At 47.0% G+C, this 14,207-nt stretch overlaps 1 protein-coding gene across 1 annotated transcript in view; it reads right to left on the bottom strand.

Annotated features, from left to right (window-relative positions):
- The window catches only part of HIP1R (huntingtin interacting protein 1 related), a 69,494-nt gene that overhangs the window by 29,692 nt on the left and 25,595 nt on the right, over positions 1-14,207 (bottom strand). Inside the window, exons 2-6 of the mRNA XM_074298652.1 lie at positions 11,291-11,354; positions 9,386-9,528; positions 9,070-9,126; positions 6,576-6,656; positions 3,050-3,126 (exon numbers count right to left, since the gene is read on the bottom strand). Coding sequence (XP_074154753.1) covers positions 3,050-3,126; positions 6,576-6,656; positions 9,070-9,126; positions 9,386-9,528; positions 11,291-11,354 — 422 coding nt within the window. The remainder of the gene's footprint in view (positions 1-3,049; positions 3,127-6,575; positions 6,657-9,069; positions 9,127-9,385; positions 9,529-11,290; positions 11,355-14,207) is intronic.

Here is a 14,207-nt window from a genome sequence, read left to right as displayed (position 1 = left end):
ATACTTTTACTGCTGCCAAATTTTTCATGACCCCCACCGTTCAGTTATGCAGTCCCCTATGGAGTCACGATGCAAAGTTTAAGAAACTTTGCTCTTGAGCATGCAGAGTGTCCTTAAGGGCCACCTGTTCTAACCCTGTTCTCTTAGGGGAAGAAAATGAAGCTTGGAAAGCTTGAGTGATTTGTCCAAGGCCAGGCAGTCAGACTGCTGAAAGGTAGTCAGCAGTAGGGATGAGATTTGAATTCAGGTCCAATTGTTTCAAATTCATTCTGCTCTTTCTACCACACCACAATTTCTACTTTGTGACAAAGAAAAGCTCACATACTCTTTGACCCAGGGGCATTACTGGGTCTGTATCCCAAAGAAATCATAAAAGAGGGAAAAGGATCCCCATGTGCAAAAATGTTTGCAGTAGTTTTTTCTGTGGTAGCAAAGAACTGAAAATTGAGTGGATGCCCATCAGTTGGGAATGGCTGAACCAGCTATGGTATATGAAAGTTAAGGAATATTATTGTTCTACCAAAAAATGATGAGCAACTTGATTTTAGAAAGGCCTGGAAAGATTTACACGAACTGAGGGAAACAAGCAGAACCAGGAAGACATTGTATACAGTAACAGCAAGATTGGGCAATGATCAACTATGAAAGACCTGGTTCTTCTCAGTGGTTCAGTGATCCAAAGCAATCCCAATAGACTTTGGATAGAAAACACCACCTGCATCCAGAAAGAGAACTATGGAGATTTGAGTGTAAATCAACACATGCTATGTCAATTTTTTTTCTGCTTCCTTTTTCTCTTGTGGTTTTTCCCTTTTGTTCTGATTTTTCTCTCCCAATGTGATTCATAAAGAAATGTGTATTTTAAAAATTAACATATGGATACCCATAAAAAAAAAGAACTTAAACCCTAAACATTTTTTTTTTTTTAAAGAAAGAGATGATGAGTTCGCTGATTTCAGAAAAGTCTGGAAAGACTTACATGAACTGATGCTGAGTGCAGTGAGCAGAACCAGAGAACATTGTACCCAGAAACAGCAAGATTATGTGATGATTTGCTATGAGACTTAGCTCTTCTCAGCAACACACTGATCTAAGACAAGTCCAATAGACTGGGGACGGGAAATGCTGCTGTATCCAGAAGGATCAAATTATACTATTTTCACTTTTTTTTAGTTTGCTTTTTCTTTCTCATGGTTTTTCTGATTCTGTTCTGATTCTCTTTCACAAAATGGTTAATATGGAAATATGCTTAAAATTACTGTACATCAGATTATTTGTGGTTTTGGGTAGGGGGATGATAAGGAAGGGAAGGAGAAAAAAATTTGGAACACAAAATCTTTCAAAACTGAATGCCGAGGGGCAGCTAGATGGCACAGTGGATAGAGCGCAGGCCCTGAAGTCAGAACACAAGTTCAAATCTGGCCTCGGACATTTAACATTTATTTGCTGTGTGACCCTAGGCAAGTCAACCTCAATTGCTTTGCCTTCCCCCTCAAAAAAAGAAAGAGAAAAATGAATGTCGGAAACTATTTTCACAAGAAATTGGAGAAATAAAATATACTGAAAGATTCTGAGTTCCAAATTGTGTTCCTTTTCCCTCTTTCTTCCTTCTTCCCCAACTATGATACACTTAGTTCCTCTCAGCAGTTCAGTGATTTATTTAAAAACAAAGGAAAGCTCACTATAGACAGAGATTTGGAAATTACCTGTTATATAAAAACAAAAGGCATAAATAAAACGTTTTTTAAAATCTCACAACTGTATTTACAAGCAAGAAAAGGGACAGAGCCAGAGGAGACTGCATGCATACGTGCTCGCGTGTACGTGTGCTTGGGTTTCCTAAGTGTGAGGCAGCCTACTGTAGTGCAAAGAATATTGGATTTGGAATTGAAGGCTCTGGGTTCAAATGCTGCCTCAGATGTTCTCAGTCTGGTCATTCTTGGCCAAGTTACTCAATATTCTCTCTCAGTCTCCCAGCCATGAAATCGTCCTCAGTGGATCTCAGTGAGGATTCATTCCCCCTTAGTCAGAGGGGCTGATTCAGAGGTCCTCCCTTTCCTACGCAGCTGCCGCCATGAGCATCAGAAACATCCCGAGCTGCCCTGGGCTCTGACGGCTCTGCTGCTGCTGCTGCTGCTGCCACTGTTGAAAGCTGAGCTTCCCGAGCTCACTGACGGCTGCATCTGGGAGGAGGTCAGGGACCTCCCAGGAGCCCAACTCCTTCGGCCCCTTAACCAACCCGTCTCTCGATCTCAGCTCTCTGGCGCCTTTCTGTCCAGAGGCCTCAGGGCCATAAAAGGCCAGAAGGAAAGATTTCCTCCCTGCATGATTACTGACATTGACAGAGCACCTAGGTTTACAAAGCGCTCTACAGTCTCCTTTGAGCTTGCAGCAGACAAGCCGCCCAGAAAAGCGCCATTTTGATTCTTGTGTTTAAGGTGAGAAAAGTGAGGGTTAGAGAGATTAAGCGACATGTTCACTTCACACAGTTAGGAAAAAACAGAAGCATCACCATGATTGGTTTGAGGTTTGCAAAGCACTTTACAGATGTGATCTCACTGAATTCTCTAAACAGCCCAGGGAGGGAGGTACAGTTATTCTCTCCATTTCACAGATGAGGAAATTGAGGCAGAGAAAGGGTGACTTGACCAAGGTCAAGTAGAATTTAAAACTAACTCCTCCTGACTCTAAATCCAGCACCCTTCTCCTTTGTGAGACTGGCTGGGCCAAAATGGGGGGTTCAATTTCTGTCCTCCTTCATTCACACAGACACAACACATGTGTGTCACTGGCCATGAGGAGGCTGATGGAGTTCGTGGGAATGGCCTGGAGGGAAGTTCTGAGGGGCCTACAACAGCACCAGGGGAGCAGTAAGTCCTGGAAGATGAATGAGCGAGCTCATAAATATGTCCAGATGATTGATGAGTCCGTCATCCTTTCCTTCTGTCTCAGAGGCTGCACTCCCAAAGAATCCCTGCTTTTCGGGCCCTTCCCCAGGCCCGCGGTCACCCTTGGTGGCCAAAGTCCCAAAAGCCCTTAGAAAACTCACATGTTATTGACATCTGTCCCAGCCGCTTTTTCCAGCACCTCATCAGTCACCTCCAGGCCTGGGGGGAATTGTGGATGCTGTCAAGACAGGGAGGGTGGGGAGGAAGAAAAGAGAGACAGAGGAAGAGAGGAGAGAGAGAAAGAGAGAGGGAAGGGGAGGAAGAGAAGGAGGGAGGGAGGAAGAAAGGAAGGAAAGAATAGAAAAAGGGGAAGAAAAGAGGGAAAAGGAGGGAGAGAGGAAGAGGAGAAAGAGAAAAAAGAAGAGAGAGAGAGAGAAAGAGGAGGAAAGAGGGAAAGAATGGAGATAAAGAGTGGGGAAAAAGAGGAAGAGAGAAAGAAAAGAGAGAGACGTGGAGAGAGAGACACAGAAACAGAGAGAGACAGAGAGATATCAGGCTGTGACTCAGAAGCTTCTCTTGGCTATTCTTCTGCACCACCACCCCCATCCCTGGAGAAGGCCTGGCTCTGAGAGAGATTTCATCTTCCTCTTGGGCAGAACAAAGCACTGGCTCCCAAGGCTCCCAAGGCCAACCCAGCTTGGGAATGAAGTGCACTGAGCAGAAGAGCCAGGTGAGACTCCAGAGAGGACATGCAGATTCTGTAGCCAAGAAGTAGCTTTAAAATTTGACACTATAATCAATGAAATCCAACAAACCAAGTAGAGGAAAACCCACATTTATCATTCTTGGCCATCTCCCACCTCCATGCTTTTGCACAGGCTGTTCTCCAAGTGTAGAAAGCTCTCCTTCCTCACCTCCACCTCTTAAGACTCTCTAATGTCTTTAAAATCCCTCCAATTATTATTGCCTCCTTCCCACCAAAAAACCAAAAATGAGCTGTTTCTTCTGCATGAAGCTTTCTCCCTTCTTCCTAAACTACCTCTTATTTTATTACTTTGCAGCTTTCTACATTTATTTTGTACTTGAGGCAGCTAGGTGGCTCAACAGATAAAGCACTAGGCCTGGAAAAAGAAAACCTGGTTTCAAATCCAACCTCAGACACTCACTAGCTGTGTGATTCTGGGCAAGTCACTTAAGCCATTTGCCTCAATTTCCTCATCTGTAAAATGGGGATAAATTGTGGGAATGAAATGAAATAATAATTATAAAGCATTTAGCATACTGCCTGGCACATAGTTGGCTGCTACAGAAATGCCGTTATAATTAGCTATTGTTACCCAGGCACTTATCTCCCCAACTATGATGTTAGCTTCTCTTGTTAAGGCTCCTTTCATTCTCTGTACTTTCATTCTCAGAGCCTAGCACATACTAGGTGCTTAATAAATGGTTGTTGATTGATTTCTTTTGCTAGTGTACCTTAAATAGGTACACTAACGTTACCTCCCATGATACAATATAAGGCCCTTGAGAGTAGAAACTTTTACTTCTGTCTATATATTCCTAGTGCTTACTAAATATAGTAAGTGCTTACTAAATGCTTACTAAGAGACTGCTTTACCAATAAAGAATGTAAATTTGAAAGCAAGAAATGTTTCATTCTTTGTATTTGAATTTTCAGGTCCTAATCCAATGTTTGGCATGTAGTAGGTGCTTAATAAATGCTTATTATTATTTTTGCAACAAACATATTATTAAATATGTACATCATATTTCCAAAAACCTTAGATGCTTACTAAATGTTTATTGGCTGACTAAATTATGAAAAAGAAGAATATTATTTTTATCTGCATCATTATGTTATTAATTTTAAATTTCATTTATCTTTGTATTTCTCTTATCTAGCCAGTATTAGACCCAAGTTATTATTATTATTATTATTATTATTAGTCACTTTAGTCATATCTAATTTTTCATGATTCTATTGGGAGTTTTCTTGGCAAAGATTCTTAAGTGATTTCCCATTTCCTTCTTCAGCTCATTTTACATAAGAGGAAACTGAGACAAGGAGGGTGAAGTGACCTGCCCAGGGTCACACAACTAGGACATGTCTGAAGCCAGATTGGAACTCCTGAAGATGAGTCTTCTTGACGGCAGATACTTAATATAAGATTGTCCCAATGGGCCAGAAGACAACTTTAACGAGCATTAAAACATCGGGCTATGTTTGTGCTAATTTAAAAAGCACACAGCTGTCTATTCCTCTGATTATGGAGCTGGAGCTGGTGATCAGAGCTGGTAAAATGGGCCTGGCCCAACTAGCAAGAAACCCACCTTCAAATAGAGGTTTTTAAACAAACTCCCCTGGAGTACTGGGAAATCCCTGAGGCACAAGGCCTAGTAGTGGGGCAGACACCAGGCTCGCCGGTACCGAACCCAGGCCCCAGAACACTGCCAGAATAAAAGCATGTGTGCGAGGGGGCCCGGAAGGAAAGATTAATTATTCTTGCTAACTGACTGCTAAGAACAATTATTTCTAAATTTCCTATTTCGAAGGAATACAAGCACTAGTCATATCCTCCAATTTCAGTGGGAAATACACAGTAGGTGCTTAATAATGCTGCTTTCTCTTGCATGTATTTATATATAGGTACACTAACGTTGTCTCCCATGGTACAACATGAGGCCCCTGAGAGTAGAAACTATTTCACTTCTGTCTATATACCCCTGGTGCTTCCTAAATACAGTAAGTGCGTGGGCCCCTTGGGCAACAAGCCATGGGAAAAGCCCCAGATGCCTCAGCCTTGTTACAACTTTGGCTTCATGGTCTTTGAAAGTTGGGGGCAGAGGGGCCATCAATTAGAAGTATAATGGGGATTTCCATGATGTATTGAAACAAATTCACCAATAAAATTTTTTGAAAGATTTCAGAAGCCAAAAAAACCCCAACAATAACAAATAAATAAACTCCCAACAACCCCTTGTGATACAAATAAATACCTCCTGTGAGGCACTAGGGAAAAACACAAAAATGACAGAATCTTTCTCAAATAGCTTAGAATTAAATAGAACATGATGGTGGATTTCAAAATAAACCCCATTTTGCAGATGAGGAAACTGAGGCAAGTGACTTGCCCAAGAACATACAGATAGCAAGGGAGGATTTGAATGTAGGTCTTGCTAATTAAGTCCAATAGTCTCTAGTCCAGATGGAATCAGGAAGACTTGAGTTCAAATCTTATCTCAGCTAGTTCATAGTTATTTGATCCTGGGAGAGTCATGGATAGGAATAATAATAATAGGACCGACCTCCCAAAGACTGTGGCGAGGTTCCAATGAGGTTCTATTTGTCAAGCACCCAGCATGGCGTCTGGCACGCAGTAGGCACTTACTAAGTGCTTGTTTCCTTCCCCAGCCCCTGAACCTGGCCCAATGCTGGGGAATGGGCTCAATCACTTTCTCCAGTTAGCACTGACAGGCATTCTGGGGGAAGAACGGCCCACGGCCTCTGTCTGGCTTCAGGATGCTTCCTTCCCATCCCTTTGCCAATCTAACTGGAAGATACAGTTGGGAAGGAGGAAGGATGACCATGCGGAGGTCTGAGGGGATGCTGGCTGGAGGACTCTCTAGATGTGGCAGGACCAAGGAAGACCCCTGAGGACCCCTCCCCCGGCCCCCAAAGCCAATTACCTTGAGATGGAAGGAGATCTTGGTTAGCAGAAGCTTGGTGTAAATGGTCACAAGATGTCCATAGCGATCATGGAGGTGACCCTGCCAAGAGAAGGGCAAGAGCAGCTGGACAAAGGGGCAACAATACCCAGAAAAGGAGGTCGGAGAAAAGGGGAGACGGGAACAGCTGATGCTGGGAAGGGTAAGTCACACGGTGGCCATGAGAACAAGCGAGAAAATAGCCCCGAGAGAGCCCGATTTACACAGACTAACTGACTACAGGAGAGCAAGGGGGGCAGAACGAGGCGCACGGGGTCAGACCTGCCCTGGCTAACCAGGGTCTGTTTTATTCAGCATTTTATTTATTTACTTCCTGGTTACAAGGGAGGGTAGTGTGTATGTGTGTGTGTGTGTGAGACAGACAGAGACACACACAGAGACAGAGTTAGAGAGTCAGAGACAGAGACAGAGAGAGACACACAAAGAGAGACAGAGACACAGAGAGAGAGAGAGAGACAAACAGTAATGGAAGAGAGAGGGAGGAAGAGAGAGACAAACAGTGACAGACAGAAGCAGAGAAAGAGAGAAAAAGGGAGACAGAGACAGAGAGACGGGCAGTGACATAAACAAACGTGTACATACAACTCATATATCATATACATGGTATGTACATATATACGTATAAATAGAAGGGAAGAAGGGAGGACAGATCCATGGAAGGAAGGAAAGAGGGAGGGAAAGGGAAAAGGAAAAGAGGAATGGAGGAAGGAAGGAAGAGAAAAAGAAACAGAAAAAAGAAAGAGAAGGGAAGGAATGAATCAAAGATGGAAGAAAGGAGGAAGGGAAAGAAAAAGAGGAAAGCAGAGAAGGAAGGAGGGAGGAAAAGAAGGAAGGGAAGAAGGAAGGAAAGGAGAGAAGGAAGGAGGGAGGGAAGGAACAAAGGATGGAAGAAGGACAGAAGGAAGGAAGAAAGGAAGGGAGGTCGGGAGGGAAGGAAAGAGGGAGAGGAGGGAGGAAGGGAGAAAAAAAAAACCTGGGATTTCACTGGTACAGGGAAGCCCCCCACCTTATACTGTCCCCTGGTTTTCTTCAGGGGTCTTCCCTCTGCTGGCTCTGTGCTGCTCCCAACAAGCTCCTGCTCCAGGGGAGCTATGTGAGGACCAGTTGCGGCCAGGCAAAGTGAAGTCCCCTCCAAGAGGAGGCACTGGCTTAGAGCCCACCTCGAGTGGCTTCTTGCTGAAGGTGGGGCTCAAGGGGGCCTGAGAGGCAGAGTGTGTGTGTGTGTGGGGGGAGGCCTTCCAGGCATGAGGGATGGCCTCTGAGGCCCTAAGAGCTGGGACATGGCAGGGGCAGGACCAGAACTCTGGACATCCTGGCATTCGAGATAACTCTACCTCCTAGGACACACTGCCTACATAAAAGCACACATTTAAAAGGAAAATGAAGTCACCAGAACCAGAAAAAGTGACGTGCAGGGGATGGAGGACACGATGAGCTCGATAAGGACAATTGGCAAATTGAGAAACTGAGTCGGTGACTGTGGAACAGGAGCAGCCCTGTCAGCGACCTGGCCTTTCAGAGCTGACCCGGCCTGGAGGCCACGAAGGCAGATTCAGAAACCGCCTCATGAGCGGCCGAGCCGGGGCTGCCCCCGAGGGCCTGGGCCCCAGCCTCACGGGAGTCTCCCAGCAGAGGTGGGGGTCACTGGTGTTAAAGAGGGAAGTTTGTGGGGTCCCCTGCTGGAGGGGAGACCCGGGAGGTCCCTTCTCCCCTTTAGCACCTGTGATCCTGGGTCTCGGGCAAATCTTCCACATCGCCACAAGAGGACAAGACCAGATGGAGCCATTCTCCAAGGGTGGTCTGAGAGGCCCTGAGTATCCCCAAGATCCCGAGAGTGGGTCCTCGAGCCCCAAACTACTTTTAGCATAATACAAGGCACCATTTACATGAAAATACACCTCCCTTTTCCCCCTACACATCTTTGCAAAGCAGGATTTCCTACATATTTATATGTATAGTTCCCATTCCGAGACCTCACCTAGCCCCGACAATCCATGTTCTAAGCCCCCTCCCAGCCCTCACACCCCTGTTCTAGGGCTCTCCCAAGCTCTGGATCATGGGATTCCTTCCTCCTAAGAACAGCCCCCTCTCCATAACCCTGGCTGCTCTCTCCCAAGGCTCCCCGCCCCTCCTCGCCTCAGAAACCCGTGGGAGGAGATCTCGGCGCCTCTCTCTGGGCGAGGGGCCAGCCCCGTGTGGGACGCCTTATGAAGAATGCTGGTGGGCCGAGTGCTGACAAGGAGACACAGGCCCGTGTGGGAGCCTCAGACAGGGGTTCTTGTCCTGGCCCCAGGACCCTGGGCAGCCTCACCCAGGCAGGAAGCGTCTGAAGCAAGAGTCGAACCCCGGTCCTCGTCCCTTAGCCCTCACCGGTTGCACTGTGGTGGGAAACGGCCCCAAGAACCTCGTAGGGGCAGGAGGGGGGGGCAAGCCCAAGTGCGTTCTTGACACTTACCCACAGGTCCCCAATCTCCCGAATGTTGCTCCGGTACCTTTGGCAATCATGGAGAACCTAGAACAGAGGGAGGAGGGAAGGGGAGGAGAGAATGGATCCCTGCAGGAAAAGAAAGGCTCCGATCCCGTGTTCGTCCCCAAACCCAGTGGCTGTGGCCACTGCAGGGAATGGCTGGCCCGCAGGGGCCTGAGCCACTGAGATCCTCGGGTCTTCCTCTGACTCCAGGAAAAGCAAAGCCCCTGAGGTCCTCCTAGGAATGGGGGCACCCGGGAAGCCTGGCTCCCTATGGGGCAGGAGGAAGGGGTCCCCTACTCACATTGGGGTGTCCGTCACGAAGGACTTTGTGGAGAACGTGGCAGAACTTCCAGCTGAGGATGGAGCTGCTAGGAAGGGGCAGGCCGATGGCATAAGACCAAAAGGTGAAGGCCCCCTTCTCATGGTGCGTGCCCAGAATGATGCCTTCTCAGAGGTCAAGGTCCACTTGGGAGGGTCAGACACACAAGGGGGGATGTATACAGTAGGTGCTCAATAAGGGTTTTCTGAGTGAGTTAAGGGGGGGAGGGGAGGGGTGGCCAAACAGCTCCAGTTTAGAGATTTTCTATCTTCAAGTCACTCTCCCATCTTCTGCCCCCCCTTTATCTAAATCACAGCTCTAGAACTGACGGCCACCCCCTTATCACAAAGAGGAGGAAATCAGCTTTTCCTAACTCCCACTACTGGTGCCCTCCCTGACTCAGCTTGTGTGTGGTGGGGGCACTCAGGTGGACCGGTGCAGAGGGCACTGGGCCTACAGCCAGGGAAAGCTGAGTTCAAATCCAGCCTCAGTCACTTAAACTAGCTGCAAGTCACAACCTTTTTGCCTCAGTTTCCTTATTTATAAAATAGGGATAACAAATAGCACCAACCTCCCAGGGCTATTGTAAAGATCAAACAAAATGTATCTGCAAAACACTTAGCAAAGAGCCTGCAGCCAGCAGATATTTGATAAATGCTTCTCCTTCCACTTTGTAATTGTTCTCTTCATGTTAATTTTTCATATACTTATATGGGTTTGTCATTTCCCCTGTTGAATGTAAGCAACTTAAGGGTAGGACTATCTTTAAAACACTTAGAATGCCTGCACACAGTAGGTGTTTAATAAATGCTTGTCTCCTTCCACTTTGTAACTGTTTTCTTCGTGTTGATTTTTCACATACTTTTATGTGTGTTTCTCATTTCCCCTGTTAGAATGTACGCTGCTAGAGGGTAGGAATCGTCTCATTCTTATCTGGGTCCCCAGCTCCCAACACGACGCCTAGAACACAGAAGAGCCTTGATATTAAGCCCCCAAAGGCAGAACTGGAACCCAAGCACTACTTCCCACAGGAAAGCCTCATGGCTTTGCAAGGCTGGAGTCAGCGGAGTCTGGGGTGAAGGACTCAGTGTCGGAGGCCCTGAGTCTGAGGCGGAGCTCTGCCACTGACTGCCTGTGGCAGCAAAGGACAGAGAGCCGGGTGTGGATCAGAAGGCCTGGGTTCAAATCCCACCTCTGCAACATACTGCTTGTGTCTACTAAGCTGAGTCTGCGTCTCTGGGTCTCAGTTTCCTCAGGAGGCTAAACGGTCTTGGAGATCCCTTCTGGGTCTAAATCTAGGATCACGGCATCCCTTCACTGCTCTCAGCTTCAGGATCCTCAGCCACACCTAATGTCCCCGAGCCTCAGTTTCTCCATTTATAAAATCTCAAGAATAGATAAATAGAATTTCTGGGGTCTCATCCGGCTGATGCTCAGAGCTGAGTAAGAAAGTTCCTTCCAGGGTCAGTGCTGATGAGGAAACAGACTTTGTGACTGGAATGAAAGTCTGAAGGAGAAAGGGAAAGAACGTGGTACAGAAGATGAGATTTGAAGCTGGAGGACCCGAGTTCGAATTTTCCCTCTAGCAGTTACCCTCTGTGTGACTGGGCAAGTCACTTAACATTCTTAAGTGGAATCTTCTGTGAAATGACAGGGGTGGACAAGATGCTTTCCAGATTCCTGCTGTGTCTAAGCCTAAAATATTATGGCCAAGCTGCCTCAATAAAAAACCCTCACCAAATTTCAGAAAGAATGGACTTCCTGATGGGTTCATCTCACCCACTCCCAAGTCACAAAGGGAAGAAAGTTGATGACATTCCTGCCTTTCCCCCCCAGGCCCACCCCCTTCCCCAGGGGATCCAGAGCAGAGCCTTCTGGGAAGGATACGGCGAGCATGCTTTTCTTTCACTGGAGCTTCCTGGGTGTTGATGGCTTTGCTGATGCTGATTGCCTATGAAAGAGAGAAGAGCAGAAGTGAGCTTCCCGCACAGGGTGGCAGTGCTTCCTGCCACCGTTCATAACTGACATTTCTATTAAGTTTACGAAGCATTTTACACGCAGCCCTCACCATGACCCTGGAAGGAAGGCTTTCTCATCATCACCAGTTTAAAAGTGAAAAAATACTGGAGGCTGAGAGACATTAAGAACCTGGGGCCACACGGCTCGTAAGTGTCTGAGGCAAGATTCAGATCCAGGCCTTAGGAGTCCAGAGGCCGGTGGTCATTTGTATACTGTGCTGCTCACAGAAGGAACCATCCCCAGAGCTGAGGAAGGAAATTAAACGTCTTCTAGACCCCAGGGTACAGATGAGACAGGAGTAGGGAAATGGTAATATTCTGGATAAATGAGTTTCTCTGCCTAAAAAATGTCAAACTGTTGATTCTCTAGTATCTGTCTCCTCCCCAAAACCCTCCCCTGGCACAGACAGACAGACATACAGACACACACAGAGACAGACAGACAGACAGACAGACAGGAGCTACCGATGAATAAGGAACATCATAAAGTTCTGAATTCCACAATCCTCCTCTCCTCAAAAGGGCTAAACATTTTACACAAGAATCCCCTTCTTCTCCGCCCTCCCCCCAGGAAGGGAGGGAGTCAGCTTTGTTGCTGCTGCTTTTCAAACAGATGGCTTAGTGTCACACCCCAGTGATAACTGGTCTCCACCCCTGGGGCAAAGACACCTCCTTCCCCAGCCTCAAAGAGCTCACAGCTGGCGCACCTTCCTCTTCATCAGCCTCATAACCACTGGGGAGGATGACGAGGGACCTCCCAGGAAACCAAACGGTCCATCGGCCCCAAACGTCTCAGCCCAACAGAGAAAACCACAAATTCTGCTCCTACCAAGGAGTTTAAGGCTCCAGATGAGCTCAGGCAGGAAATCCCACAAAGCCCAATCACTGCGAAGAACTGAAGGCTGGAAAGCCAGGGAAGATCTCTTAGACCTGACTTACACTGATACAGGGGACTTCCTGTGTGAAAACTCTCCACTGAGACAGATGGACGTCATCTCAGAAAGTCCCCCGTGGATGAAGGTGACTTTCCGATTCCAGGTGATTCTGCACTCTCACAACTTCCCTCCCAGCTAAGTTTTGGGCTAAGAAAGTCTTGTTCACCCAAAAGGTCATAGAATTTTGAAGTGGAAGGGAACTTAGAGGTGAATTAGGGACAGCTTGAGGGAGACTGGAAGACTCATCTTCCTGAATTCAATATGGCCTCAGACACGTAAGAATTATGTTACCCTAAGTCACTTTATCTGTCTACCTCGGTTTCCCCAGAATATAAAAAGAAGCCACACACACACACACACACACACACACACACACACACACACACACACACACAACCTGCCTTCAAAGAGCTCATATTTTAACAGAAAAGACAACATGCAAACAAATATAGACAAAATGAGCTATATTCAGGATAAGCAGGAAATAATTAAAAGAGGGAAGGCACTGACTTTAAGTGACTATTAAGAGATCTTTCTCAGGTCTCAGCTTCCTTTCTGTACAATGAGGGGGTTATCCTTGAAAAACTTCTCATTGTCCTTCCCTCTAAAGCTAAAATCATCCAAGACCATGAGAAGCCCAGCTTAGAGATGACAGTTTCAAAGCCTAGAACTGAGAGGGATCTCGGAAGACAGCTAACATAATGCAACCTTTTATTTTATTTTATGTTTATTTTTATATTTTATATATTTACATTTATTTTATTTTAGGGATGACTATAGTCAGGTGCAGATGGAAGGGATACTTTAGGACCACAGATGCAGAACTGGAAATGACCTCAGGTCTAACCCTCCCATTTAACAGATGAAGAAACTGAGACCAAAGTGATATGACGGACTCCTCCTCATCAGTTTGGGAAGTTCAGACCAAGGCTGAGGGGCAACAAGCTGGGTGTGTCTGGGGCTCCCACAGGAGGATGAGCATCAAAAGGATACCTCCCCATGGCTCCCGGGAACCAGAACCATGGTTCAGTGGACTTCCCTCTTCCCAACTGATTCAGATGGGGCTGTGCCCCCTGGTGAAGGGGCAGGAGGGCTGCAGGCCAGAGAATGAAGACTTTTGGTTTCTGTTTTTATCACAGCCCCAAAGGTCAACCTGTGCACATCCGGGAAATCAAGGGGACCCTGAGTGCTAGGCCCTTAGCGATGGGGGGGAAAGGTGGAGGGAGGAGTGTAGTTGAAGGGGGTGGATATGGTGAAATTCATGCCCAGGGCCAGTTAACTAGTTAGACTTAGTCTATTACTCATCTCTACAAGGGTGTGGCTGAGGTCTCCAGAACGTGGAGTGGCCTTTTGGACTTGATCTAATCCAGGCTGAGACAGACTGTGAGAGGGTGAAGGCCCAGGGCCCAACAGGGAGCCCCCCAGCCCCCATAACGCCTCAGCTGCCACATCTGGTCCTGTTTACTGCCCCAACATCTCTCAGCTCACACGGATCCTCGAGCCCAGCCCCTCTCATCACCTCCTCAGGGTCCCCACCTCCAGTCTCCTCAGTCCACACTCCACAGGGCTCTTCCTGAGGCTCTGCCTATGGATGTTACTCCAATGAGAGTTCTGTCCGGCTCTACGACCTGGTCTTGCCCATTTTCCCCGGCTTTTCCCAGGTGTACTCTGTGCCTCCCTACAAATGACAGTGTAGGAAGAAGCGTCCTATGGGAGGAATCCAAGACTCTCCCACCTTTCAGAATCAACCTACATAGAAGGCCCAGAAGTATGGAGGGCAGAGGCAGGGGGAAGAACTACAGGTTGGCCTGCAAACTCTCTTCCTCTTACAGAAAGGGAAAGGAGGTCTCC

Source organism: Sminthopsis crassicaudata, chromosome 1 (genome assembly GCF_048593235.1).
Source record: "Sminthopsis crassicaudata isolate SCR6 chromosome 1, ASM4859323v1, whole genome shotgun sequence".
Lineage (NCBI taxonomy): Eukaryota > Metazoa > Chordata > Mammalia > Dasyuromorphia > Dasyuridae > Sminthopsis > Sminthopsis crassicaudata.
This window is presented reverse-complemented; position numbering and strand designations above follow the sequence as displayed.